The sequence below is a fragment of the Primulina tabacum genome, chromosome 11 (assembly GCF_025594145.1).
Source record: "Primulina tabacum isolate GXHZ01 chromosome 11, ASM2559414v2, whole genome shotgun sequence".
Classification (NCBI taxonomy): Eukaryota; Viridiplantae; Streptophyta; class Magnoliopsida; order Lamiales; family Gesneriaceae; genus Primulina; species Primulina tabacum.
Window position 1 is genome coordinate 38,029,607 of NC_134560.1, and position 26,594 is coordinate 38,056,200.

Consider the following 26,594-nt stretch of genomic DNA (forward strand, 5'->3'; position numbering starts at 1 on the left):
GACGTGCAACGCACATTTGGCGTTCTTCAATCACGATTTGCAATTGTAGCATTCCCAGCACGTGGTTGGAAGAAACGTCATGTACATGACATAATGAAATCATGTATCATAATGGACAATATAATTATCGAAGATGAACATGACCTTGATGCACCCATTCAAGATGCGAAGCACCAACTCCGGACATAAAAATGGCTGGTTATGAGCATGTCAAATTTCATGAATTTATCAGTCGATTAATAAAAGACAAAGATGATCACTTCACAATACGAAATGCTTTAATTGATCATTTGTGGGATGAATATAGTCATTCAAATATTTGAAGTTGTATTTTTATTATATTTGAAGTTTTATCTATATTTTGTTTGAATTTGTATTCATATTTTTCAATTTAAATATTTTTTGTATATTAATTCATATTATATATAATTTAATTTATATTATATAATTAAACTATAAACTTAAATATTATTATTTAAATTTATTAATAATATAATATTGATTATATAATATAAAATTTAGTCATAATTAAAAATATACAAAATAAAATATAATAATTAATATATGTGAAATAAAAGAAATATTTCGAGAATATTATTTTTGGGGTAAGATCTGAAGTAAATGAGTTGGATATGGACGTTGTATTTGAGGCAGAAAAATCGCACTATTTTTGTGTGGTTGGAGATGGCCTGAAAATCATGTTCTTTTAGGCATCGATCATGTATGGTGGTACCCTGGAAAACAAACTTCTCACTTAAACTTCCATCGTCGTCTTACATTATTAATTCGGTGATCTGTTGTCCATACAAGGAAAAATTTGTGATATGAAGAAACAAATTTGAAATCTTAATTGATGAGTGGACCTGTATGTTCTTGAAATTCAAAGAGGTACACCATGGAAGAAGACATATTTGTTAAGTTGATTACGAAAGTAGTGGCGATACACTTGTTATCAACAACATAAGAGTTTCTAGATTACATATAAAGATAGTTGCTGATTGACTGAGGGTACTTTTTATAGCTTTATTTGGCGTTAGATTGGAACCTCAGGCAAGCTAATTAAGATGTGATGCTTGGCGTCGTGATTATTAGTTCTGACCGGGAGGCAGCTTTCCGTTCAAAAATGATGTGAAAAAGGCAAGTGCGCGTCCAGGCTGGTAGCTTGGAACAAAATGTCCGGCTCCTCTTATGGTCACAAATGTAACATTCTGATAACCGACCACATACCCTCCAACCTTTCGAAAATAATGACACAATCGTCAAATACACCGAAAAATTTATAATGAACATGAGACGGATAAGAGTAGTTTATCCCTCACCTCTTCTTGATAGTACCAAGGGTACCATGGCGTTTTCACCGGCACACCAAGTTTAGGAAAGGAGTACCTTGTTGTGGTCACTGGAATTATATTGTCTGTATCTCCACTGCACTCGAAATTCAATGGATGGTCAATCAATTATCCCTTTCACATGATTTTAGCTAAAAATGGTGTCCCTTTTGCCACTTTACCAATTGTAAATAAAATGATTGTCATGTACCTGTAAATCCAAAGAGTAATGCCACTAGCCATCAATTTCTTGATCACCGGTAGTACCGTATCCGGCTCGTCCTGCCACTCGATTTTGAAGCTACATAGAAATGGGCTCTTTTTAGTAGAAGGAAAAGATAAAAACAACAAAAAGATTGAAATGGGCTAATTTTAGTACCTGCAATCTGCCCATGATACAGGAATTCCAGTAACATGGAGAGACTTTTGAACCTCCTGAGTGTTCAAATAAGTGTCTACATAGTCGCCTGAGCATGGATCAAAATTGGATATCTGCAAGGATACGAGTAAAGTTATGTGATCTTATAGACATTGAAAAGAGACGTATAAAAGTAAGAATTATACCGAGGGAGCTGTTGAAGAGGAACCGCATAATGGTGCATACACATCGTAATCATAGACGTTTCCTATCTCTGTACCAGCTTGACTTTCAAACTCCGAACAGGAATCTGATTCGGGAAAGTCGGAAGAAGAAAAGTTGCAATTTGAGACGATTCCCTCGTGGGTTTCATCAGATATGAGGGCACTCGTCCAGTAGTGGTCGTATGTGCCCCTCCACCTATCTGTATAGTCTATGTAGGCATTTCCTATCTGAAAATTCATGTTCAGATTCATGTTACAACTCTCGTTCCCATTAATGGATGTTATGCGTATAAATATATATACTCACTGCTATTCCCTTCAAGTTAATGACCGTCTGATTTGTGATTTTGTTGTTTTCAAGAATCAGATCAGCAAGTTGGGGCACGTAATGACCAGCATAACTCTCTCCGGTTATGAAGAAATCGCGGGTTTTATATTCTGGAAATCGATCCAACCAGTTAACTAGAAAGGTGTAAGAATCTGCAGCGGTTCTTTTGTCTCCTGTAACATAGTCTGAGGTTGTATTCGAGTAAGAGAATCCAACACCAGCCGGCGATTCCAAGAACAAGACATTTGCCACTTCATAAATTTAAGAATCATCAGTGTTAAATTATTATCGGTTCTCTGAGGTAATATTTTGTTACAAGAAATAAAACAAGTTCTCCTCACCATTGTTCCAAGCATACTTGTTGTACCATAATGTTTTCCCGTCAGTGTTCACTCGAAACGGCCCATTTTCGGTCATTGCACCAGACCCTATGGAAGAGCAACCAGGCCCTGGAATTTTCAAGATTTTGTCTATTGAGTTTCTTGAAAAACAGAGAAATCAAATATTGAAAATTTACATGCATGCATTAACCTCCATTTAGCCACAGCACTAGCGGTTTGCTGGAAGGCTCCTCAGATTCAGCAAAATAATAAAAAAGTGCTCGACCCGCTGTATGATCGACCGTGACATATCCTGAATATTGAGAAAAATTAACTTTTGGCTGACCAGGCAAAAGTAATATTTCATCAGTTTCTTTTAATCCCTCCTGAGATGCAACATAAACTGGTGAATACACGGTTGAGGAGGCGTAGTTAGTAACATGATTGCGCGATTTTTTTAATCTTTGAGCCTTCAGAAACGTTCCAAGAGGATCATACCCCCTTCCACCGTAACACTTAACAGAATCAACGTAGCACAAAACAAACAAAAACAAAATGAAACCACCTTTCATATTTTCAGCTTTACAGAATGATTTATATGTTATTTCATGACTTCTTTGTATATATATATATATATGTGTGTGTGTGTGTGTGTGTGTGTGTGTTTCATGTGACTTCGAACTACAGATGTCGTTGATAATATCGTGCAATCCTCGTTCTTGTTTGATTAACACTGGTTGATGATCGCTATGTTCTATTTTAACTATTGTGAGATAGAAGTGTCTTATTCAGAAACCATTGAATTCTTGGGAATCTCATTGTCATGACATATAATGCAATTTATATAGTGATTTAGCTCTTTATTGTTGTCAATAAAATGTTCCATTTGGACAAGGATGGGTTAACACTTAATATATTTGCTTGGGTTGATTAGGCAAATTAGCTGTCTTGCCTTTGTTTATGGCATTATTAACTCAAATAATATCCCTTGAATAGTTTTCATTGGTGTCCAAATCTAATAAAAGGTGTTTTGCATAGTTTAAAAGTTGTTAAAAACATGTTGTGATCTCCCAAATTTTGTTCTGTCAAGTTTGTAAAAGAGTTTATAAGCTGTCAAAATAAGTTGTTTGACAACTTATAAAATGTTTAAAAGAAGTTAGGTTGTCCAACTTACCAACTTATCCTTCTTAATTTATCAAAAAAATTAATAATGATTAGGAGAATAACAACAACAATAACTTAATAACAACATCAACAAGTTAATATTATTATAATAAAATTAAATAATTCATTATTTTTAATAAATAGTAATATGTTAAAAACAATAGTTGTATTATTTTATAAAAAAATCTATAATACCAACACATTAAAATTTTTAAGATTCGTTGTCTTATTTTATCAAATTACTTTGAAACATTATTTTTAAAATACAAGCTTACAACTTATAAACTTCTAAATACTAAAACAACTTATAAAATTAAATGTTGTTTTAAATAAGTTTAATCAAACATCTTCTAAGTCAAGAAACACAACAACTATGATGAGGGGACGATTTAATATATATTATTAGGCAAAAACTTGTGTGAGACGGTCTCATAGGTCGTATTTTGTGAGACGGATATCTTATTTGGCTCATCCATGAAAAAGTATTACTTTTTATTATGAATATGGTAGAGTTGATATGCCTCACAGATAAAGATTCGTGAGACCGTTTCACAAGAGACCTACTCATATTCTTAATATTCATATGCTCAATTTGCAAAAATTTTAAAAAAATAACTCGATATCCACCGTATTCGATAATTTCGTGACAAATCACAAGTTGGGTTCAATCTTAGTCAAGAAAATTGAAAAGGCATAATTTTCATCCTCTCATTCATCAAACATATATGAAGTTTATTTCTTTGGAGGAAGCTTTCCCTTCAAGAAGGAAGAAAATAGTTCGAGAGCACGTTCGGGCTGGTAACTTGGAACAAAATGTCCAGCTCCTCTTATGGTCACAAATGTCACATTTTGATATTCAATCGCATATCCTCCAACCTTAGAATCGATAATAACATCCAAAAAAAAGTAAACATTAGAACAATTTTTTTAACAAAGTGTGATAAGGAATCAACCTACTCCCTTTTCTCACCTCTCCACTGGAATACCAAGGATACCATGGAGTTAAAATTGCTGCACCAATTTTAGCCATCGAATATCTAGTTGATGTCACCGGTACTCTCCCATCTATGTCTCCGCTGCAAGTTCAGTACAATCAGATCAGCTCGAATTTTCGGGAAAAGTAATATTCAACATGCATGGAAGTTTGCCCTGCTTAGTCCTTACCTATAGATCCAAACTCGAAGTCCATTAGCCATCAGCTCTTTGATGATAGGTAAGATAGAAACCGGCATGTCTTTCCAGTTCGGATAAATGGTGTTGCTGAGAGGAGAAAGTGATATATCTTAGTGATAATGATCATACTATGAAACGTTGTAAAATGAATCTAGAATTATATAAAGGAAAGAATGAAAAATGTTATAGTACTTGCAAGCGTTCCAGGGCCCTGGAATCCCAGTGATGTTTGCATGAAGCTCCTTTTGAACTTCAGGTGTGTTTAAGTAGTTGAAAACATAGTTATTTGAGCATGGATCCAATCCAGATACCTGTTTTAGCCAAGAAATGGAGAGTTTACATAACCGACTCAGCAACTTGACGTATGAGAGAGTGTGAGAAAAATATGTAAACGTTTTATTAGATAGTAGTATAGTACTCACTTTCTGATAAGTTTGGTTGATTTATTTTTCCTAGAAAAATACAGCTACAAAAGTATTTGCAGCAAAGCACATTATCTCAAGTGTAGTTTATCAGTTCTAACTCAGTATCAATTAGCTTCTGTTAATTGTCCCACATCGGTTGGATAAATAACCAGGAAGTTGTATATATGGGCTTGGACAATCCTCGTTCATTGAGCTAGCTTTTGGGATTGAGTTAGATCCAAGTTCTAATCTTAACATGGTATCAGAGCCCAGGTTCCACCGTTATGTGTTGGACTGCCTATAATTAAGCCACCCGTTCTGCCCATAATTGGGTCATTTGTAAACTCCACGCTCCAGATGTTCATTCCTGGACGTGAGAGGGGTGTGTTATTTGTCCCACATCGGTTGGATAAATAACCAGGGAGTTGTATATATGGGCTTGGACAATCTTCCTTCCTTGAGCTAGCTTTTGGGATTGAGTTAGGTCCAAGTTCCAATCGTAACAGCTTCATGTATTAATTAAAGGTGAACAAATACGATATAGTATAGCCCTTTGTCCCGAGAGCAGTGACTTCTCATTTCGACAAATGGAATTTTGCGTCTAAGTTTGAGTTAGAACACCCCTAGTTGGAACACATTGTGCCCAGTCTTACAGCACAAGGCTACCATATGATGAGATTTTATAGCGAAGAAGAGAATACAGATACAAAATCAAATATATCAAGTCATACACGTTTCCATGCTCGTTGGACCATGCAATTTAGAAGGCCTATAAAATAAAGTCGAGCTTACGAAAAATGAGTACCGAGGAAGCATTGGAAGTTGGCAAACATAAGGGAGCATAAATATTGTAGATGAAGATATTTCCAATTGTTGAATCTGCTTCATCAAGAACTGCATTACATGCTGAAGATACAGAAGGTACAGTAGAAAAATTGCAGTTTGATTCGATGGCCTTGTGAATTTCATCAGAGATTAAAGAATGTGTCCAAAAATAATCATAAATTCCATGCCACTCATCTTCGGCGTGTATTTCTGCGTTCCCGATCTGAAAAAACACACCTGAATCATGTTAGAAATCTTGACATTTATATTACTAAATTATGATGGACTCTGTTCACTCTAATGATGACTATGTCCTAGTATGATACAAGTAACTGCAAAAATGATACTCACGGCGATGCCTTTCAAGTTTATGACTGTATTTCTTGTGATTTTGTTGTTTTTAAGGATCAATGCAGCAAGTTGAGGTACGTAGTGACCAGCATAACTCTCTCCAGTTATGTAGAAATCGCGGGTTTTGTACTCTGGAAACCTTTCAAACCAGTTCATTAAAAAGGTGTAAGAATCTGCTGCCGTGAATCTGTCTCCATATTCCACTGTTGAGTTTGAGTATGAAAATCCAACACCAGCTGGAGATTCCAAGAAAAGGATATTTGCCACTGCAATATTTCCCAAAGAAGAAATCACAAGTCTTGACATTGTAATCCATAATTCCACACTTTTTTTATATGTTTTCAGTGGAAATCTTTTGCAACACAACACATTGGTGCAGAGCATGTTCCATTTTACTAACAGGATATTTGGATATTGGCACATGAACACTTACGCTTATTCCAAGCATATTTATTACGCCACAATGTTTTCCCATCGGGATTCACTCGAAACGGTCCTAGTTCGATCATTGCTCCACCTGCTAATGAAGAGCAGCCTGGCCCTGCAATCATTGATAGATCCCAAAATCAAACTAAGAGACAAAAATTTAATATATGCTATAACTGTACTCGACTTACCTCCATTTAGCCATAGCACCAAAGGCTTTGTAGAAGAATCAGCAGCCTCGGTGAAATAGTAAAAAAGTGCTCTTCCTGGATTAGGATCGACAGTAACATAACCTGAATAATGGTCAAATTCAACTTTTGGTTGTCCCGGCAACCTTAAAATCTTGTTTGCTTCTTTCAGCCCCACTTGAGGTGACATGTAGACTGATGAATATCTTGTCGATATATCATCCTCAGTAGATAAAGAATTAACCCATGATCTTAAACGTCGCGACTTGATAATTTTCTCAATGGGATCGATTCCAATCCCACCATAGTAGCCGCGAGTCGAGGCCAACAGGGATGAAAGTGAAAGGAGGAAGAAGAAGAAGAGTGCACACTTCATTCTTGAAGTGAAACTAGCCAATTTATTTCTTAGTTCCAATATCACAGGAACATTATATAGATGTATGTGAAACTTAATAAAATGATTGATTCATTTTCTTGTGCTTGTTTTGTGGGAATCGATCAAATGCTAGGATTTATGATCTTTTGGATTCGCCAATCGAGCTTTGTTTTTACTTAGTCAAGGCTAATTTCTTTGGATCAAGCTGATTGTTTCCACCTAAACAAATTCATGTTCCATGTATAATCTTTTTGTGCCTTAAAAAATATAGAAAGTTCTCATGAAAAGTTTTCAGATTGGGGCTTAAAGCACCACAAGAAGAAGTGATTTTGTGAAATAATTAGTGAAAATCGGTTGCTAAGTATACACACAGAATATTAAGGCTGTACTTAGCATATGGATTAGAAAACGAAATAATAGATCAAATATTAAATATGTATCTTACTTATCTACATATTAGTAATATAAAGTAGAATATATTTCAAATGACACCGTTATTTTGCAAACTTGAAATTCATCATAATTAACTTGAAATACTATATAAACATGTAAGAGATGAATCTGAAATTTAATGTAAACAACAAAAAGATATTTGAACGGATTTGAAATCTATAGCATCGACAGCCAATTAACGAGTGATGTATTAACTTCCAGAGTGGGTCTCTTGTGAGACGGTCTCACGAATCTTTATATGTGAGACGGTCAACCTTACCGATATTCACAAAAAAAAAAAGTAATACTCTTAGCATAAAAAGTAATATTTTTTCACAAAATATGATCCATGAGACCGTCTCACACGAGTTTTTGTCTAACTTCCATCGTGAAACGTTTCCTTTTTGGAAATAACAAGATAAATATTTTTTTGTGACTTATTTGATCTCTAATTTGCGACTGACGTTTATTAGGGAAATTCTTGTAGTGTGGTACTAAGTTTTTCTTTCAAAAATCATTAGATCAAGGTTATTGATTTTGTCTCCATTCTTTCTTCTTGTAGTGTGGTACTAAGTTTTTCTTTCAAAAATCATTAGATCAAGGTTATTGATTTTGTCTCCATTCTTTCAAAAAGAAGAATAAGAAGCCGGCTTTGTTTTTATTTATGCATGGGCTCCAAACGTATCATCAACAAAGCCATTGCACTACATTTTCAGCCACATCTATATTTAATACTACAAGTTTGTCCTAAGAATTAATTTCATGTAGATTAAATGAGAGGAGTGGACCAAGATGCCATTATTCGATGAATTAATTTATTCAATGACCTAAACGTTATCTAGTTTGTACTAAGATTGAAAATAATCATGTGAAGACGACATCGTCTCTTGAGAATAAATATACGTGTTCAGTGACGGAGCCAGAAATATGGCTTTGTCCGGACTAGAATTTTAAATTCTAAAATCTTTTAATATTTTAAATTGATCTACCCGGATTAATATCATATTATTCCAAAATTATACAAAATTTACATATAATTTAAAAAAAAAAAATTGAACCACCCGGACTTTCATGTGGCTCCGCCACTGTACGTGTTGCATATATTATTAGTTCATTTAAAGGTTCTTTTTTTTTTTTGAGGATACGTTCATTTAAGGCTTGAGTACGAGTGATAGTAATATTTGAGAATTAAAATGTGTATATACTATACTGTTTATATCTAGTATATAATTATCTATACTATCTATAATTCTATACTATGCTATTAATAACTGAATTTGGTCGGACTTATTACACCAAACTAAATTTACGTATCTAACTATATTTATTGACTTACAAAACCTCAAACCAAGAGGCTCAAATAGAACTTCCAAGTCCCAATTGACATTTTAACTTCTCGTTGTATCATCGTGTATGACAGTTAATTTATACACGCAACGCCATCGACTAATATCTATAACTATATTAAATGCGTGGGTGGTAGACCGACTTTTTGGTCAGTTGGTGTAGCCTTCTTTGTTTTTTCGCTTTTATTTTTTTACAATTTTTTTATTAAAAAAACGTACTGTGACATACGCAAAAATAGACTGTACAAGCACGCAACACGTTCTACTGGATACTAGTATATATATAGAGCGAGTCGCACGCATATGATCCATTAACTAATTTGATTTTTTTTAGAAAGCTAATTTTATGTTATTGTAATTGTGAATTTGTGTTGTCTAGTTTTAAAAAAAATCCTATTACATTTCAAATCAAATGTCTTGATTATTTCCACACAACATGACGACTATTAAGTTTGTTCAATTGAATTAAATATAAAATCAAATTTATTTTATTATCATATGATTTTGGGTGTTAAAATTTCTGATATTAATTACCTTAGTTTTCATAGTTTTTTTCCATATTTTCATTTTGAACCACATATAAACTTGAATAATTTTCATTATAATATTAGTTTATGACGTTTAAATGTAAAAATTAAACAATATCAATGTAAATAAGAACACAATTTATCACACTAAAATAACATTGTAATAGTAAAACAGTGTAATTCATTTATGGATCAATACAAAACATTAAAATTATAAATTACGTAAAATTGTCGAAACATCCATCTCCCCTTGAAAATAATGGAAAAAAAAGGGCTCATGTATTGATTTTAAAAATATATATATAATAATACAACGAAGATATAAACTAAAGTTTATTTGATATATAAGACAAGAAACTTGTATAAATATAAGAGCAACTTTGAAGCTTGAAAAGTTACATCATCAAAGTCACATACTCCCTGTAATTACAGTACCTAAATTGCGACTATTCTAATTCCAAATTTGCCAAAATAATTTTTCAAGCCTCTGATAGCTAGAAAAAGAGAGAGAGATTGCAGAAGAATAAATAAATGACAAGTAAAAGAATATAAACATATAGAGGAGAGTAAAAGAAAATAAAATTAAATCCATCGTCAAAATTTCGAACATAAGTTTCCATGAAACAAAAAAAAAATTATGGTCTTCCGTAACACTCAATCGAGCTCGTCATGCCACAGACATCGGTGACTCAAGTTCATACAATAGCTCCACTAATCTCAGAGCCCCCAGGTCGAGTACATTAACTTACTGGTTGCTGATGGTTCACGTGGCCGTTGGAAGACGCCCCATACCCTGAATTTGAAGAGTATCCATTGTAGCCTTGTTTTCCGTAGAAAGATCCATTAAACTGGTTGTTATAATCGGATCTCATCTGCTAAACAAATAGGATGGACGAAAAAGTTAAATTATAAGGATGATATCATTCTTAAGAGAAAAAAGGATAGCAGCATTCCATCTGCCTGTGAATTGTTGATGCGGTTTTGAGGTCCTGAACTTGTTAAGATTGGAACTTGGACCTAACTCAACCCCAAAAGCTAGCTCAAGAGGTGAGGATTATCCAAGACCATATATACAACTCACATGGATTTTATCCAACTGATGTGGGACAACTAATATACCCCTTCACGCCCAGGAATGAACATCTAGAACGTGAAATTTACAAATGACCCAACTATGGGCAGAACGGGTGGTCCAAGTCCCAATCTTAACATGGTATCAGAGCTCAGGTTCCACCGTTATGTGTTGGACTGCTCATACTTGGACCACTCGTTCTGCCCATAGTTGGGTCATTTGTAAACTTCACGCTCCAGATGTTCATTCTTGGGCGTGAGGAGGTGTGTTAGTTGTCACACATCGGTTGGATAAAATCCCTGTAAGTTGTATATATGGTCTTGGATAATCATCACCCCTTGAGCTAGCTTTTAGGATTAAATTAATAACTCTTCATCTTAGTCATGACACGATATCGTGTCAATTGTTAAATTCTTCGCATACAATAACTCAAGTTTCATCTCTGAATGCACGGGTGAACGAGTAAGGGCAAGCACGAGTAGTTTAACTTTAAACAAAAAATCTTTGAATTTCTTAGGTCATTTTCGAAAATATGTTAAAACATATCAACTGTACTGAACTCCATTGTCTTACATTTGCCTAAAACGGCAGTGAATTGTAAGATAACTTGATGACAGTAAGTTCAGCAACATATAGCGCCAGAACAGATACAAACCATTTCACTGTTTAGAAGATCGGGTAAAAATTTGCTACTTCCTTCAAAATGAATACGAATTTACTACATGGTGGATATATTTATATTGTGCACAACTAAAATAAAATTTGAATATTTACCTGCTTGTTGCCCAGATTTCGACCCCAAGAAAGACGAACTGTCTGCTTTCCAATAACAGTACCACTTAATCTATGAATTGCATCCTCTGCATTGGTTCTGTTCAAATGGAAAATTCAAAAAGTCGTGCATATAGCATATTGTGACCAAGTGCCTAAACCACGTCGGTTTTATTAACATGCATCCACGATATTCTAGTTGAATATTACTCACCCTAACTGTAGGACATAAGGCATAATATAAGGAAAGTTAAAGTAAATTCCCATACATTAAATAAAAATATAAAGTGTATCCATGGCGAGATTATGTGGTCAGACCCATTTTGGAAAATCGAGAAATAAATTTCCACCTAATAAGTAAAAATAATAGAAGTTTGAAATTGAAATCGATATCAGAGTCAAAATCACAGGTTCAATTCTCATTGATTGCAATAAATGCAATTATTGGGTGAGAGAGTGTTGGGTGCAATAATTGTCCATGAAAGAGCGATTGAACCGTAGTGTTTGATCTGTTAAGTGGTTTAAAAGATTTGACTTGCATCTTTAACACCAGCTATAGCTTTTGGTAAAGCGATAAGCACTCGGTCCTACATTATATTTTAAAAAAGACACTCTAGTCATCAGCTACACAAATATCAATTCAAATGTAATGATATTTATCAAACAAAATCTTATATTATTTGGCACCAACAGCTAAATCCATCTCCTCCAAAATAACAACAAATACCTTTTCGTCTCCCCAAATTCCTTTCTCAAAAATGTTCCATAAAACATAAAAAATAAAACCAAACACTTCCCATGTCTGTTTTTGCTTCATAGATGCAAGAGTCAAGAACATTCTCGACAAACAAAATTGAACAAGGCGGCCTTAGGTTTCTTAATTTTTCGCCCCTAGAGAGATTCTGGATAACTATTTCCACAATATCCCAACCAGAAAATATGGTCTAAACCGGAAAACCGAATATCCAAACCAGAAAAAACCTAAAACCAAACCAACCGCAATCCGAAGTTCTTATTTTGGTTTTATAACCTAAAACCAAAATTATTACGGTTTGCTTATGGTTTCATGTAACTCAAAACCAAGTTTCATGTAACTCAACCAAACAGACCGTTTAAACCATATTTTAAGAAACAAAGTATCTTATTTATATTTACACTATTACTAAATAAATATTATTTTAATAATTAAAATATAAATGATTGTATTTCTATTTATATATTTGTTTATTCTTAAATTTGTGTAACTAATTATAATTTACCAAACATGGTTCAAAAATATTTATATATTTAAAAAAGTTTAATTTACAAGTCAAGCAATTAGCAAATCTATAATAACAAAATTTAAATAAATTAACCTTACTTTAAAAAACATTTTATGAAATAACAGAATTCAATTATCAAATTATATAATTGTAATTTCGAAAAATCTAACGAAAATTATAAAACTGAATTTAAATTATTATTTTACACATTTTAGAACGAAACATAATGCATTAATTAAATTTGTTTCTAAAACCATATAAACCGGCCATATAAACCAAACCGTAATACTATAAAACCGAACCAAACCGTAATAAAATGGTTTGGTTATCGGATTAGACATTTCAAAAAACGTAAACTGAACCGTAATTATGTAAAAATGAACCAGACCGGCCGTTGCCCACCCCTACGCACTAGGACATTCAGAATTACCTGTTTGCAAACTGGACGAAACCGCATCCCTTTCCGGCTGGAATTTTAACAGAGAGGACATCACCAAATGAAGCGAAATGCTGTCTGAGCTCTTCATCGGTGACATCAGAATCAAGCCCTCCCACAAATATCTATAACAAAAAAGGTTGACATGGATTTCTGAGTATAAAATTTCTGATAATGAACTTTGTAGAAGAACAAGGCTCACTGTTGTGTTAGATGAATCACTATCTGACTGAACTTGGGGCACAGCACCATTTGGCGCATATCCACCAGCTAATACCACAGCTAAACCAGAGAAAATAAGTAAGAATGGAGAATAAATGATAAATTGGATAGTATCAAACCGCAGTTGCCAGCACAAAAAACCAAAAGAACTACGAAGGATGGATACAAAGAGGAAGGCTAAATCAGGAAAACTTTGATTCTGTATCTGTAGGAATTTTCTTTGCAGATAATAGGAGTCACAAGAAGAGGACCACAGACATGGGCTTCAGATAAAATGGATGCTCCCGTAACCATTTGTGTATAGTTTAAAGCCTCAAAAAAATGAGGAAAATGATAATTTAGATTGGTCATGTAGCATACAGATAACTGATACACTTATATATTATGTACATGTATGCGCTTGCCTGACAGAATGGTAGGAATAATTTGCACTCACCTTGAGAAGAATATTGTTGGTGAAGAGAAGGTTTTTTAGGAGTTGCAACACCAACTCGCATAGGTCTACTAGAACAATACACACCATTCATTTCAGTCATGGCTTGAGACCTCTCGTTTTCATCACCAAACCTGACAAAGCCATAACCTTTTGAACGGCCACTATTTGGATCAACTACAACTTTAGCACCTCTGACAGACGTATATCTAGTGGCAAAGGCATCATGCAACATTGCATCAGTAACATCAGCAGCCAAGTCTCCAACAAAAATTGACAAATCAGAAACAGATTCCGGGCGTCTATCACCAGTGCTGAATCCTGCCCAGTTCAAGCGGAAGGGTTGCTCCGTATTTGGCATCGTGGTTCCATTGTAGGTCTGGAGAACTTTCTCAGCTGCTGTATGAGAACCGAACTCAACAAATCCATATCTCTCCGACTGACCAGTCTGCTTATTGCGGATAATCTTAACAGAAACAACCTGCATATGTCATATGCAGATGATATCCAAAACTTGTGGAGACAAAACAACAGGTGCACAGCACAAAAGAACTTGACGCAATAAATAAATATCACCGGAAAAATTGCAAATTCGCCTGACCTTTGGGCAATAAATAAAAACTGCCATCTAAAAAAGTTGATACTGGCATATTAGCCAATGTCTAAAAACTGTTGTATGGATGTTGAGATCATAAATAACGGTGAGACTATCAACAACATTATTCGTGCATAATCTTTGAAAAACTATTACATGGTCAACTAACTGAAAGGTGCCCACTAAAAGTTGGCATCAGTCTATTGAATAAAAAATTAGGAACCACAGGCCATCATTCACTGCTCTGGATTACCCATTATTCAATGCAAATGGGATATTAAACAAAATAAGAACTTAATTACTTTTAAACGAAAGTTATTACTGGTATGAAAACTAGGCTCAAGCACTCATTTCGCTCAAAAATATCTCGCAGGACTCAACAGTCTTATTTATTACTGCTTTGAAATTTGGATTCCCTTTTTCTTTTTTAATAATGTTGATAACGGCACATCTTGTTTGTTCAAAGCAGCTTTTCCTGTATAGATATGTGGGAATCTAGAAGAATGATGTCTCAGCATTAACCTATACTAGAGTTATTTCCATTATTTTTGTTATGAAGATGGTATTAAAAAAAATTCCTCGTGTACCCAACTTTACATAAGACTCAATTCTCCTAAATTAATTTTCCTAAGAAATATAAACAAAGGCTTCACAACATGGGCAAAAAACGACGGATCACCACAATTGCTCAAAAAATCAAATATCTACTTCAACAAAGTTAAATTTTGAAATTCGAAGGCTAAAACATGCTAGAAATCGCAAAAATAAAAATACACACATCAGTAAAATGCGACAATTTATCGAAGACGGAACAAGAGGCCGACAGATAAGCAAATTCGTCTACCTCTCCGGCCTGTGAAAAGCAAGATTGAAGATAACCGTCATCCATCCACTGCTCAAGATCCCCAATCCAGATCGTCCTGTTATCTTCTCCCGAACTCTGAATCTGGTGATTCTGCTTCGGCTGCTGGGCTGGCTGTTGATGCTGCTGATACTGCTGCTGTTGCTGCTGCTGCTGGTAGTACGGCAAATAATGCTGTTGATACATCATCTGCTGCTGCATAGCCATCGCCGGGTAATGCATCGCCATCCATTGCTGCTGCTGGTACTGCTGCATCGCTGCCCACTGCTGCTGCTGTTGCTGTTGCTGTTGTTGCTGTTGTTGATGATGCTGCTGTTGATTCAAATCGCCGCCGTTCATTTTTGCTCTCTCGGAATCACCTTGGCCTCGAAACTCGTTGAATCTTCGCGAGAGCAGGGATGAGAGAGAGATTTTTACGCAGCCGGCTGTTTGGAGATATATATGTGAGTATTTTATCAAGGATCTAGGGTGGATTCAACGTGTGGCATCGAATTTGACGGAATTGAATGTGGACCGTAGATGTACGATGAGGACAGACTTACAGCCGTGGGATCTAGAGTGACATACGCGGAATTTTCGCGGGACCCAATCTTTTGTTTCCGATCTTGGCGGTTCCTTTAGGTGCTCTCGATTGAGATAGACGGATGGGATTCTTTTTCGCGTATAGATAGGTCTTCGATTGAAATTTTAGAGGGTGTTTGGTGAGTGTACGACTCCTCGGTTTTAAATGTCTATTTAATTTTGAGTAGGTTTTCTGTGAGACGAGCTCATGAATATTTATTTGTGAGACGATCTCATGAATATTTATTTGTGAGACGGGTCAACCCTACTGATATTCACAATAAAAAATAATAATCTTAACATAAAAATTATTTTTTCATGGATGACTCAGATAAGAGATCTGTCTCACGAAATACGACCCGTGAAACCGTCTCACAAGTTTTTGCCTTTAATTTTATAGTAGATCTATTGTGAGACGGTCTAATGAATTTTTATCTGTGAGACCAGTCAACCCTACCGATATCACAATAAAAATTAATATTTTTTCATGGATGACCCAAATAAGAGATCCGTCTCACAAAATACGACCCGTGAGACCGTCTCACACAAGTTTTTGTCTTAATTTTAATCTCTTGCATTTTCATATGTTTAATCATTATAATGGAATGGAATATTTTTGGACTTTTTAAAAAATTTGTCTTTTTTATAATTTTAGTCATTTTAGTAATGAGATTATATTACATGTTTGTATCACATCAACACTGCATTTAGCGTCGTAAAAAGATTAAAATTAACAACAAAAAAATTTAAGATTATATTTTAATAACATAACAGACAAAAATCGCTAAGAAACTAGCATAAAGAACCAAAATTGTAATTTTTTAAATTATAATCTATCAAAGTATCTACAATCGATCTCATATCAAATTCTCCGAGGGTCCTGAAAATGTTAAACTCCTCCCCTAAAATTTATAAATCTTTTAAATAACGTGTTTTCTAATGGTAAAGTTTATTAATTTTAGTTTATTTCATTTTCAGTTAAATATAGTTTAAAAGTCAAGATTTCACTTGATATTTGTTTTAGCACGATGAGGAGCTGTAGGTACTGTACCAAAGGAGACTTTTAGACTTGGTCTAAGTCCAGAATTATGGGATTTCATATTTGGATCATAGTGGCCAGCAGGTCCCAATTTAGGCTACAAGATGGGTGCTGGTTTCCAAGAATTTAAGAAAAGTCGGTTCAATTTTGGTCGAAAAAACATATTAATTAGGTGTATCAATAACATTTAAAATATGCTCATTCTTGGTTTAAACCAGTAGTCAACGTCATATTTTTTCCCATTAAATTAACGCGCAAATGGAATGGTATTGTTGGAGAAAGATAGCGGTTATCGATTACCACGGCATAAAAAAAATATGATACGTACATTTATATAATTCTAACCATATCTTTCAACGTCACCTTGAAAGGTCGAGAACTGAGGTACTCTGAAATTGATCGATCAATTTGGTCTAGCTGAGACACTAGCGTATTAGATCAATAGCTCGCTATTTTTGTCTTGTTGAATATCAACATACTGTTGTACATTGATATGTTTTGATGAGATAATTGCGTGAAATACCCATGTGAAGTTATTCTGAGCTAATAATACCTCTACCGATTTGAGCATTTTCAGTTTTTGTGTTAATATGTAAATTGTGTCAATATTCCTGTGAACATTCTGGTTGAACTAATATTCTTTCTGTAACAGATTTGAACATTTTAGTTCATCTTCTTTTAGCATGTAAACACATGTCTCTATGAGAAAATTACACTGAATATATGTCAATGTTTTTTCGTGTATTTCATTTTTTCCCCCATTCAATGTCGGATTATTTAGTACAATTAAATGATAACAGTTGTGGAAAACTTTGATTTGTAGCATAAAAAAGATTTTTTGAGAATTAATTGGCTAAAATGTTGAAGAACTTCAAATTCCCGTTGAACTAATATCATTACAAATTGAGGTGTTAGCTCAACATCTTAGCCAATTAATTCCCATAAATTCCTCTCTTTCACTAAAATCAAAGCTTTCCACAATATTTCGATTTAATTTTGCCAATTAATCATATATTGAACGCGAAAAAGAATAAACAACATGAAAAATAGATGTTGAATGATATTTGTTGTAATTTTCTCATAGAAACAGGGGTACGCATGATAGAAAAATATATATAATAGAGGAGACTGAAATACCCAAATCTGTTATATAAAAGTATTAGATCAACGAAAATTTTCATATGGATATTAACACAGTTAGCGTATTAATAGAGGAGACTGAAATACCCAAATCTATTACACATATTTACTAGCTCAACGAGAATTTTCACGGAGATATTTAATGCAATTATCTCGTGTTTCGATTAAGATATCAATAAACAAATATGAATTTAGTAATTTTTCTTATCTTCCAAAAGATCAGTTTATCAATCTCACAAAAAATTGAGTGAAGTGACCGATTTCTCTTGGATCAATCCTCACCCGGATGACACTCGTGGATCTTTGTCAAACCATCATACATGCCAACATACTATGCTGTAAAACCAAATAACAATCAAAAGACAAGGGAAACACACCACTTGCAGCAATTCCAAACCAAACTACAGATATACTGCAACCGAAAGCATCGATAGGTTCCTTGAAGCAAGTCATCAGGTTAGGAATTGGACAAGATTTGCCAGGTTCAAGCTGTATATTCCATTATAATCAGCCTAAAACGTATCAAATGATCTACCCTACAACACGGCCTCGAGCTAGTAAGACCAGGAATAGTCGAAAACATACCCCGGCCGCCAAAATTTCAATTTGCTATTGTGGTGGAAAAAGAATCAATGAATAGATAACCTATGCTAAATGATTTATACAAACAAAAACCGGACTCATTTACAACTTGTAATCTTGATCTAAAAACTTCTCATAAGATGTTCCTTGGAGAGTCTTCTTTACGTCCTCCCAGTTTTCGACTTGTGAAGATAAAGACCCTTTGTGAATCTTCACTTGCCGACTGCGCAATTCCATTTGCGGAACCCTCAAAAAATCTTGAACATCTGCCAATTTCTTGAAGAAAAAAAGAAGAAAAGAAAATAGACAAAACAGAATGTTAAGAACTCGAGTGGCAAAGAAAATTCAACGCAAGCTTCTTGGATGTTGAGTGTTGGATATCTTACTTTTCGGTTTTTTAAAATGTCCTCGTAGTAGAGGATGATATGCCGAGTGTTTTTGAAATATTCCAAGGATTTGGTAACCAAGTCTTCTAGTTGTTTCAGATTTGGTACAAGTGTAGTTGTGTCGACTGTTGGTCGGTATTTAGCAAGAATTTCGGCCTGCGCAGTAAAAAAAATTAACTTCAGAGCCTGCATGAGATCTTTATTATTTTTTCATAACCACCAAGCAGACCCAGCAGCAGTAACGGTCCGACGGAGGACAATTGTGCCTGTCAGTTAATTTTTTAAAAAAAAACTGTGTACTTCTAAAAAATTGATTTTAGCACGCATAGGAAATTCTGAGTTCGTCCATGCTAACTCTTTCTTTGGTATTTATACAAAGGAGAAAACAAGAAAAAGAGGAGGGAGCAAGAGGACCTCCTCGGGTGAATGCACATGAGATTTGTGAGTCCCATTCAGTAATTTTGTATTTTGATCGTAAGAATTTGCGAGAACCGATATCATTCTGCGCAGTAGGTTCCTTCTGAAAAGAAAAATTGCTGAAACTCCTTTAGCATTGAAGTAATTCACTATTTCTTCATGATGTTGCATTAAGCCCTGGAGTGAGAAATCAAGAAATAAGAGATAAGAGTATAAGAATGAGTAAGGTATGCCGAATTTGATATAATTTATTTGACTTGTACAAAGACGTGTGAACTAGAAAAAAGGAACATGTATAAGTCTTCTTTCAAGAAATTATAGACCAGAAAAGACATAGAAAGGATAGAATTGCCTTACTCTTTTAAAAAATCATGTGTTACATAACAAGTGACAAAACTTTCTCGATCAGTACAGTTGGTCACGGATACAAATTTCAAATAATCTATATTCCTTCAATATCCTCCAGAACACATTGAGACTTCATTTACAGAGTTGCTTGGATTTGACATTTTATTTGCATATGTCCACATGGAAACCATTTTAAACAAACCCCAAATTCGGTGTAGTGTCCGGGACAAAGTGCTAAGCAAATTGCAACATCGAACAATAAAATAAATAAAGCATTCACTAGTTTACCCACTAAACCCAATATAGAAATTCAAAATATTTACGCTATAATGCACATATGAAAGATTTGTGGGAAAAAAATAAAGAGATTACCAGCAACAAGCTACTAAGTAAATCAAGTTGACTTTGTTGGCTTAAGCGTGAGAGTAGTACATGGATGAGTGACCTCCTGGTAATTTATCGTAAGTCCAGCTGCTGACATTACGCCGCTTGATCTAGTTGGTTAAGTGGGTCGTAAAAGAGTGACGCCAGATCTTAACGGGTATTATTGTCTTTGTTGGGGACAGGGTCAGTGACAGGGAAAAGGTAAGACTGATCTTTAATGGATATGACACAGTATTAACAGATAAACACGCACCTACCCGGACTCATGGGCCTAACAGCTTGACCCATTAACACCTAAATAGGTGCACTCTGCGCTGCCACAAATATAAGGAAATAAGTTGCGACTTAGCTAACAACTATAGCTTTTGGCCTAGTTGTAAGCGTTTGATCCTAACAATTGGTATCAAAGCGAGGTCATAAGTTCAACTCTCCCAATAAGCATGTTTCTATACTTCTTGGGAGAGGGATGATGTTGGGCTAAGCGTATATGAGTGAGAATTATACTGGAATGGAAGACCTCCTGATAACTTCTCGAGCGTCAAGCTGCTGATATTGCGCCGCTTGATCTAAGTTGTCTAGGTGAGCCGTAAAAAAGTAACGTCGGGTCTTAACGGGTAATAATGTCTTTGCTGGGGACAGATCCGGCGGTAGGGAAAGGATAAAACTGATCTTTAAGGGATTGAGACAACACCAACAGATAGACACGTAACTCCCCGGATTCATGGGCCTAACAGCCCGACCCATTAACACTCAAGTAGGTGCACTCTGCGCTGTCACAAGTATAAGAAAGTTTTTGGCCTAGTAGTAAGCTCTTGATCCTAACATACATAAATAACTATTGCACACAAACATAAATTAAATGTCCAACCATGGTTTGCTCCAAGTTTCGCAGGATAATGCATCAACAATAAACTAGCCATACGGATTATCTTTCTTCTAAACAATTATGTTGTTTGTTAGTAATGCCATTGAGGTGAGTACACATCAAGACAAAGTATTAATCCTTCGGTTTCGCAAGTTCTATAAAATTTTGCATGATTAGAGCAGTTATGAAAACCACAACCCTGATGAAAATAAGACATTGTTACCAAGGATTATTCCTTCCTAATCTGCTAAAGATCTCGAATCTTGATTATGTGAAGGTGGCATGCTAATTAGGCCAACATAGGATGCAGTGGTATAATCATTTCAAAGCCAGTGCAATTTCACATGAATATAGGATGCAAGATCCTGTTTACCTGATTAAGCATCCATTTCAATCCAACAGCAGCTGTGCACTCATTCTTAGAAGCACTTGTGAACCAGTCTAAATTATAGATTTTGTCCAAAGCATCGACAATAGTAGTTATGTTACTTCTCCTGACCTTAACAGAGAATATTTCCCCATTAGAGCTTATGTTGACATGACTATTCAATAATGTTTCGAACCATCCACTCCCAGACCTCTGCGTGGACAAAATTGCAAAATATCGCACCGGATTGCATGCACATTCTTCCCTAATAATTATCAAAAACATTTCAGCTTATTCAAATCAAACTTCAAGGGCAAATTATTCGAGAAACAAAATTCAGAATATGATCTTACCGGCTAAATGACTTTGGTTTAGGAAAATGCAGAAAAAGTTTTTCCAAGGGTTCAACATTAGTCAATTCACATGGTCTCTCTACCACTTCAACGCTCGATAAACGTTCGAGCGATCGTCCCCCAATTTGCCTAAGACAGACCGAACATATATACACACCACATACCATCACGAAAATCAGTACCGCCATCCTCAATAATAATGGATTTTTCTTTGGAGCTTTTATGGTTAAGCTATCCTGAAACTCAAATAGATATCAGAATGTCAGGAAAAGAAGAATCAAATACCAGCTGAATTGAGCTTCGAGAGTAATCAGGGGGCAACAAGAAATCTCAGGCAAAAAAGATTAGGGAACTTACCTCCGAAAAATTAAATGAAACAATCAAATTTCAATTGAACAACATATATAAATACAAGAACTGTGCAGAATGGACAAGGTTCTACCCTATAATCTTAAAGAAATTCGATTAAATTTCTGCAAACCACTCGACAATCAGAGTCTCGAATGTATGCCAAAAATACATATATTTAAAGAAAAAAACTTCAATTTCCAACATACCTGGATCAAGAAAACACCGACCCATTAAAAAAAAAAAGCAATGCAAAAAGAACCTTTATCTAGATTCCATTAGGGCATTCCATGATATCACCTCTAAACAATAAATCAACCTTAAAAACAGCTAATTTGTGAGAGACGCAAATTGTAGAAAAGAAAGGGGTATACCTTGGCGAAGAAACAGAGATCGTCTCTCATGATTTGTTTCCTATTTTCTCAGCCAAGAAGAAGCGACCAGTGATTCAAGAATTCTTGACCCTTTTCTTTTTTTAGCTTTATTATCATAATTCATCATACTCCGTAATTTCTCCCTTGTTCGGCCTATAATTTACATGCAACAACACGTGTACCTACGGGGGCGCTTCAAAAGACCGTTACCACGCTCCTTTTTCCTTGTTAATCTGACCAGATTTTCATTACAATTTACGCCCCTTTCTTTAATGTTGATGCCGGCAATCTCTCTCTCTCGAGTCCTTCTCTTTCTCTGATGTGGAAACCTCGCCCCCGGCTCCGAGGAAGCAATTGGATCGGGTCAGATAAAGATTCGGCCCATTGGTGTGACTTATGACGGCCCATGGACGTGTTTTTTGGTTAAAAGGTCCATCTCTTTTCCTCGCATCTTGAAGCTCTGGAAAAAAAGTCACATTTGCCTTTGAAATTTGCTTGTTTTGATTCTTTCGGAAATTCCGAGGAATTCCCGCTTATAGGATGGACAAAAACTTGTGTGAGACGGTTTCATGAGTCGTATTTTGTGAGACGGATGTATTATTTAGGTTATTTGTGAAAATGTATTACTTTTATGCTAAGTGTATTCTTTTTATTGTGAATATCGGTTTCACAGATAAAGATTCGTGAGACCGTCTCACAAGAAACCTACTCTACAGGATGATTGCCAAATTTTGGATTTGTATCGGATCAAAATGACAAATAGAGAAACTCACGTGATATTTTCATATTTTTCTCTGGAATTTCTAGAGTAAATTCTTGAATTCAAATAAACTAGGAGTATTAATTTAGGTGTTTGTATTGCTTATTTACCTTTAAATATTAAGAGTCTTTATTTTATTCTTCCACATGCAGAAAAATTGTTGGGTCGATGGATCAGACGATGTAATTATTGATTTTATAATATAGACTCGAATAAATCATATGAGTTATAGTTTGTTTTTTTTTTTTTTCTTTTTATCATATGAGTTATAGTTGATTGAATTAGTATGAATAAATTAAATGGATTATATTATCATCATCTATCGAAATTTCAAATTAAACTTTTCCTGTTATGATGATAATCCCTTAATTTATAGAAAAAAGATAAAACCATATCTTTGGTCTCATCTTCCTAGACTATTATATATAAGGCAAAAAATTTTGTGAGACGGTCTCACGGATCGTATTTTGTGAAATAGATCTCTTATTTGGGTCATCTATGAAAAAGTATTACTTTTTATGCTAAGAGTATTTATTTTTATTGTGAATATCGGTGGGTTTGACCCGTCTCACAGATAAAGATTCGTGAGACCATCTCACAAGAGACCTACTCTATATATAAAGTAGTCTGATAGAAAGTTGTTACCACATATAAGAATATTACAGTCTTAAGTTTGAGAAAACAGTGGAGAAGGCTCGAGGGTTTAAAGATGAGGTGCGGATTTGTCGCATACAAGACATAATTAAAGCACACTTCAAGGATGATCTCTATTACTTTATGTGTGGTAATTAATTAATTCTTGTCAAATATGTATAACAATCATGATAATGTGATGCAGAGATTATTGAAATCGTCTCAATCTTGGATAACATATGATATCAGAACCATGAGTTTTGATATAGTTTTGTGCATTTCTAATTGGTTAATTATTTTATGTGTGTATTTAGTTTAAGTCGGTGTTGGATTTATTACATCAAAACCAAATTTTAAATATTTAAAAAATCATAATACAAAATAAGACAAGTCAGTAAATCAAAAAAATTTATTTTATTTTTCTTAAATATTATTATGTACTCCAGTTCTTGTTCTTCGGGAGTGTGCAAAAAGCATTCTGTGGACTTTTAGTGGGCCAGCCCATTTGAATTATGCCAAACCAAATCGAATCCAATGCTCTGTTGACAGAAACATTGATACAGGCGTAGACACGAGTGGAATTTATTTTAAGGTTTTGTTTTGTTTTGTTTTGATTTGATTTATAAAATTTTAAACTCGTGCACAAGGAACAAAAGGTACAAGCATTGGAATCCGATTTATTTTGACTTTGTTCAACTGAAACTTCTGGTTCGAGATACATTTTGACAAACTCATTTGTCATCTAAAACAAAAGTTGACCAAAATTGAAATAAGAACAAGTAAAAAAAAAAACATAAATTATCTACTTAAATTAATTGATCTTTTAAAACCCTTGGTTTTTTTAATATTATCAGACATAAAATACATACGAAAAGGGGGGAAATAAGGTTGGTTTTTAAAAATACATGGTTTTCAAATATCATCGCTTTTATATGGAGAACTTTATATTTTTATGAGATTTCGAAATTTTTCTGAAAAAAAATGTAACATCTCAGATTTGACGATTGTCTCTACAAATCAACATGTCTTTTCAGTATGTTTATGTTTTCATTCACACGTACTTTGTAAAACTTCTCACAGTGTCACGCATCCCATAATTGATCCAAATAAAACACACTTAACTTTTTTGAGTTTTAATTTATGAGTTATTGATAATAAGATGTAATTTGTTAATATGAATATTACATATCAAATCTTTTAAGTTTTTAACTATACACTTCATACTTGCAGAGTCTTGGAATACATCTCATTCCATGGTGGTATTGGTTCATTCATGTTCTCCTTCCCCTATATCTGGTAGGAGTCTCTCCTTATCTGTGCAACATCTTGGCACTGATGATCACTGTCCTCTTTGTTTAATCCTGGTCACCACGAGAATGATGGCGATTTATTTTAACTTGTAATGACATAAAATGTAAATTTTATTAAATGAGGAACAAACTTACAAAATAAATGATCAAAAAATTATTGGAGTGTTGTGAATAGTAGATAATATAGAGAAGAGAGAATGATATTGTGTGTGCTTTATTCATCATTGGAGACCTCTATTTATAGAGTAGATTTACAGAACTTGAATAGGTAACAATATCAATAATCATCTATAATATCTTTTCTATAATACTCCCCCTTTGATGATTATCGACTCATTAATCACTTCTAAGAGATGTGGGAGTTCAAATGCTGCCTCGTTAAAACCTTGTCAGTAAAAACCCAATGGAAAAATCTGAACGAAGGAAAAAGAGTACAACAATAGATACTCCGCCTGATCTCAATCATCTGAGATCCTTCAACTGATGCATCCCTATCTTGTGCACCAATTTCTTGAATGTTGAAGTTGGTAATGCCTTTGTAAATAAGTCAGCTACATTGCCGCTTGAGCGAATTTGATGGACGTCATTATCACCATTTTCTTGAAGCTCATGTGTATAGAAAAACTTTGGTGAAATATGCTTTGTTCTATCACCTTTGATGTAGCCTCTTTTTAACTGCGCAATGCAAGCAGTATTATCTTCGAATATTACTGTTGGGTCATCTTTGGCTGTTGGGAGTCCACATGATTCTTGAATATGTTGTGTCATAGATCTCAACCACACACACTCCCGACTTGCTTCATGCATTGCAATGATCTCAGAGTGATTTGAAGACGTCGCTGTTAAGGATTGCTTCACCGACTTCCATGATATAGCAGTGTCTCCTCGTGTAAACACATAACCTGTCTGGGATTTAGCTTTATGTGGATCAGAAAGATATCATGCATCTGCATATCCGACTAAAGGAGACTTTGATTTTGTCGAATAAAATAATCTCATATCAATTGTACCCCGAAGGTAACGAAATATGTGTTTTACACCATTCCAATGTCTTCGGGTTGGACATGAGTTATATCTCGCTAAAAGATTAACAGAAAATGATATATCTGGGCGAGTACAATTTGCGAGATATGACAGTGCACCAATGGCACTTAGATATGGTACTTCTGGACCAACGATTTTTTCTCCATTTTCAGGTGGTCGAAAAGGATCTTTGTTAACATCAAGTGATCGAACAAACATTGGTGATGCTAATGGGTGTGCCTTGTCCATGTAAAAGCGCTTTAATATTTTTTCTGTATATG

At 34.6% G+C, this 26,594-nt stretch overlaps 4 protein-coding genes across 8 annotated transcripts; all 4 read right to left on the reverse strand.

Moving 5' to 3' along the window:
* Positions 1-780: 780 nt before the first annotated feature.
* Positions 781-3,183, reverse strand: LOC142518626 (serine carboxypeptidase 1-like). Its single transcript, XM_075621419.1, has 8 exons — positions 2,770-3,183; positions 2,580-2,687; positions 2,218-2,489; positions 1,893-2,138; positions 1,708-1,820; positions 1,540-1,629; positions 1,320-1,425; positions 781-1,235 (listed from the first exon to the last, which is right to left on the reverse strand). The coding sequence occupies exons 1-8, from the start codon at positions 3,128-3,130 to the stop codon at positions 1,089-1,091; spliced, it is 1,443 nt and encodes a 480-aa protein (XP_075477534.1). The 5' UTR covers positions 3,131-3,183; the 3' UTR covers positions 781-1,088.
* A 1,160-nt stretch (positions 3,184-4,343) lies between these two features.
* Positions 4,344-7,628, reverse strand: LOC142518293 (serine carboxypeptidase 1-like). The gene is made up of 8 exons (XM_075621056.1): positions 7,093-7,628; positions 6,909-7,016; positions 6,476-6,741; positions 6,105-6,347; positions 5,088-5,206; positions 4,887-4,982; positions 4,693-4,798; positions 4,344-4,598 (listed from the first exon to the last, which is right to left on the reverse strand). The coding sequence occupies exons 1-8, from the start codon at positions 7,463-7,465 to the stop codon at positions 4,455-4,457; spliced, it is 1,455 nt and encodes a 484-aa protein (XP_075477171.1). The 5' UTR covers positions 7,466-7,628; the 3' UTR covers positions 4,344-4,454.
* Positions 7,629-10,327: 2,699 nt separating this feature from the next.
* Positions 10,328-15,858, reverse strand: LOC142517650 (polyadenylate-binding protein RBP47-like). Of its 4 annotated transcripts, none has more exons than XM_075620010.1 (6): positions 15,406-15,858; positions 13,970-14,447; positions 13,514-13,581; positions 13,306-13,436; positions 11,617-11,713; positions 10,328-10,642 (listed from the first exon to the last, which is right to left on the reverse strand). In XM_075620010.1, exons 1-6 carry the CDS (start codon positions 15,760-15,762, stop codon positions 10,511-10,513), a joined length of 1,263 nt encoding a protein of 420 aa, XP_075476125.1. In that variant the 5' UTR covers positions 15,763-15,858; the 3' UTR covers positions 10,328-10,510. The 4 variants fall into 4 exon arrangements, with proteins under 4 accessions (XP_075476125.1, XP_075476124.1, XP_075476122.1 ...); XM_075620009.1 differs by having other exon boundaries at positions 10,328-10,645; XM_075620007.1 differs by having other exon boundaries at positions 10,328-10,645; positions 13,514-13,593.
* Positions 15,859-18,596: 2,738 nt separating this feature from the next.
* On the reverse strand, positions 18,597-23,008 carry LOC142518954 (uncharacterized). Of its 2 annotated transcripts, none has more exons than XM_075621818.1 (6): positions 22,588-23,008; positions 21,866-22,101; positions 21,519-21,777; positions 19,546-19,725; positions 19,132-19,287; positions 18,597-19,011 (listed from the first exon to the last, which is right to left on the reverse strand). In XM_075621818.1, the coding sequence occupies exons 1-6, from the start codon at positions 22,615-22,617 to the stop codon at positions 18,994-18,996; spliced, it is 879 nt and encodes a 292-aa protein (XP_075477933.1). In that variant the 5' UTR covers positions 22,618-23,008; the 3' UTR covers positions 18,597-18,993. The 2 variants fall into 2 exon arrangements, with proteins under 2 accessions (XP_075477933.1, XP_075477932.1); XM_075621817.1 differs by having other exon boundaries at positions 18,597-19,021; positions 22,588-22,984.
* Positions 23,009-26,594: the final 3,586 nt, after the last annotated feature.